Here is a 2,761-nt window from a genome sequence, read left to right as displayed (position 1 = left end):
TATTCTTCCTCTATTGGCAGACATCTATTGTGGCTCACGAAGCTGTAAGCGAATAAATGCTTCTTTGTAAATGAAAGCAATCAGAAACATCAAATAAGTTGAATTTCATTGAGTCTTTCAGTCTAGAGCCAACTTCTTTGTACTTTCAATGCCTTCTTGATGTGCCGCTTCATCAAATCTTTGCACTCTTTTGAGCGATGTTGTCTAATAAACAACACTCTCACGAATTCTTGCAATTGCTTGTCCAATCATCGATAAGCCATCTTGAACAATTAGATTCAGAATATACATACAACAATGCATATGAAACAATGTACCACATAGCATAAGCGAGGCACGTGGAATAATCTTCAACAAATCTTCAACAACTGCATCATTAGTAGAGCAATTATCAATCAACATCAAGACTTTTTATCAATGTTCCACTCATAAAAGCAGTCCATCAACACCGCAATAAAGACATATCTAGTATATGGGCAAGGCACATATACAAACCTGTGACATTAATTATACATAATTGATATATTAATATAGGTAAAAAAAAAATGTATCCAAAAAAAAGAAAAATAAAACCTAAAAAGAGAATACCTTATGAGTCGATCAGCAACGGATGTAGAAATTTTTATTAGGGTGGGCCAAAATTAAAAACTAATTGTACATAACATTCATATTCTGTTTTTTCTAGTCAAAATTGTCACAAAAAGAAAAACAAAACTACATTTATACTATTGTCTTTGGCGGGGCTTCATATTGAGGAACCGTTGCATGACCATCTCCTTATCAATACTATCAAATATATCTTTCTCAACCTATGGAATTGGGCTATCATTCAAGAATTGATCTCTCATTTGATTGCGTAAATGAGTCTTCCCAATTTTCATAGCAGAAAATGCCCTTTCTACACTTGTAGTTGCAACCAGTAAAGTTAAAGCCAATGTGATGAGCAAATATACCAATGAGTAAATAAGATGCTTCTTCTTTTCAACCATTTTCTAAGCAAGACTAGTAATATTGTTTAGTCTGAAAAATCACTATCTGAGCACATATCATCAATGTAATTATCAAGTTGAAGTTCAAGTGCCATAAGATCAATAGAAGAAATTCAACTGGATAAAATTGAGCAAAATGAACCAATTTCTTATCAAATGCTTTAAAGCAATCACTTAGATTTAGGGAGGCCATGCAAATAAGTAATTATGTGTTACCTTCATTAAAATAAATGTTAAGCTCTGATAGTTGTAAATCTATTATGGCATAGAACAACTCGACACGATAATGAAATAAATTTGTCATCCCTTGAACATTACGCCTCGATCTCCCTCGTGTAACAAATTTCTCTTCCATATTTGGCACATTTATATTATGAGCAATGCAAAAATGAGAAACTTCATCAAGTAGATTATCCCATCCACTATTTCTTATCAACAATAATCTTTTTTTGGACAAGTGAATCAAAGATAGAGCATTTTTAATATCTTGATCCTTTCTTTGCAATGCTTGTGAAAGCTCAAATGTGATTCCCAAAATGTTTTTCATCATGTGCAGGTTAAAAGCAAAATCAGACGAAGTCATATAATCCTCCAAATCACCTGCTTCAACTCTATTATCAGAATTTTTAGTAAGATCCTCAAGCACTTCAATAACAAATGAAAACAAATTAATCAGGCTCAATAAAGTCCCATTTACCCTGGCTGCTTAAGACTAGTATCTTGATTAAGGCCTTGCCCTATTGAAAGCTCACCACTTTCAATAGCTTTTTTCACCTTCAAAGCTTGTTTCTTAATAAGAAGATCCTGACATCTAGGTGACCATCCAACAATATTTATCATATAAGAAACTTTCAAAAATAGTTTCTCAATATTTGTATCCTTTTTTGCCACAACTAAAAGTGCTAGTTGAAGTTGCTGAGCAAAACAATGAACATAGAAGGCATATTCATTATTTTTCAATATAAGTGCTTTTAACCCATTAAACTGACCTCGCATATAACTCGCACCATCATAACCTTGTCCACGTAATCTTGATATGCTCAAATTGTATTTAGAGAACAATGTTTCGATTCCCATCTTTAGTGATAAAGCAGTCATATTTGTGACATGCATAATGTTCAATAGATGCTCAACAACACATCCTCTTTTATTTACATAACGTAAGATAATTGCCATCTGCTCTTAGTTGGATCCATCACGAGCTTCATAGACTAATATAGAAAAAAAAATCTCCAAGATCACTGATTAATTTGTTGATGGTTTCAACTACAAATGCATTGATTATGTCTTTTTGGATACTAGGAGCAATCAATTTATCGTGTCCACGAGCATTCTCCAATGCTACTAATCTATATTCTTCATTTTGCTCGGCTGTATAGTGTAGAAGTTTAAGAAAGTTTCCCCAATTCATTGAATTATCAAACTCATCATAGCCACGAAAAGGCAATCCTTACCGAAGAAGAAGCCAACTAGCAGAAATCGATCCTTTCAACTGAATACGATAATCTTCTCGCTGTTGGTCAGATTTCTTATTAATAATTGTACTCACATGCTGCTTTGGTTCATCAAAGCTTGAAAATTTTTCAAAGCTTGGTTATGATAGCTATTAGGACCTCCAATATGATATTAAAAATTTTCAAGTCTCTTCCAATTTTGAAACCCATCAAGAACAAAAGAATCATTACCACTTTGCTCACCTTTATCTGGTTTGAAAAGATAACAACATAAACAATATGGAGCATCATTCTCAACATGATATTCCAACCAGTAAG

General features: G+C 33.1%; 1 protein-coding gene across 1 annotated transcript; it reads right to left on the bottom strand.

The window, feature by feature from the left end:
- Positions 1 to 204: 204 nt before the first annotated feature.
- LOC116134060 (zinc finger MYM-type protein 1-like) lies at positions 205 to 2,087 on the bottom strand. The gene is made up of 3 exons (XM_031419706.1): positions 1,742 to 2,087; positions 1,206 to 1,634; positions 205 to 368 (listed from the first exon to the last, which is right to left on the bottom strand). Exons 1-3 carry the CDS (start codon positions 2,085 to 2,087, stop codon positions 205 to 207), a joined length of 939 nt encoding a protein of 312 aa, XP_031275566.1.
- Between the last annotated feature and the right edge of the window lie 674 nt (positions 2,088 to 2,761).

The sequence above is a fragment of the Pistacia vera genome, unplaced genomic scaffold (genome assembly GCF_008641045.1).
Source record: "Pistacia vera cultivar Batoury unplaced genomic scaffold, PisVer_v2 Contig282, whole genome shotgun sequence".
NCBI lineage: Eukaryota > Viridiplantae > Streptophyta > Magnoliopsida > Sapindales > Anacardiaceae > Pistacia > Pistacia vera.
This window is presented reverse-complemented; position numbering and strand designations above follow the sequence as displayed.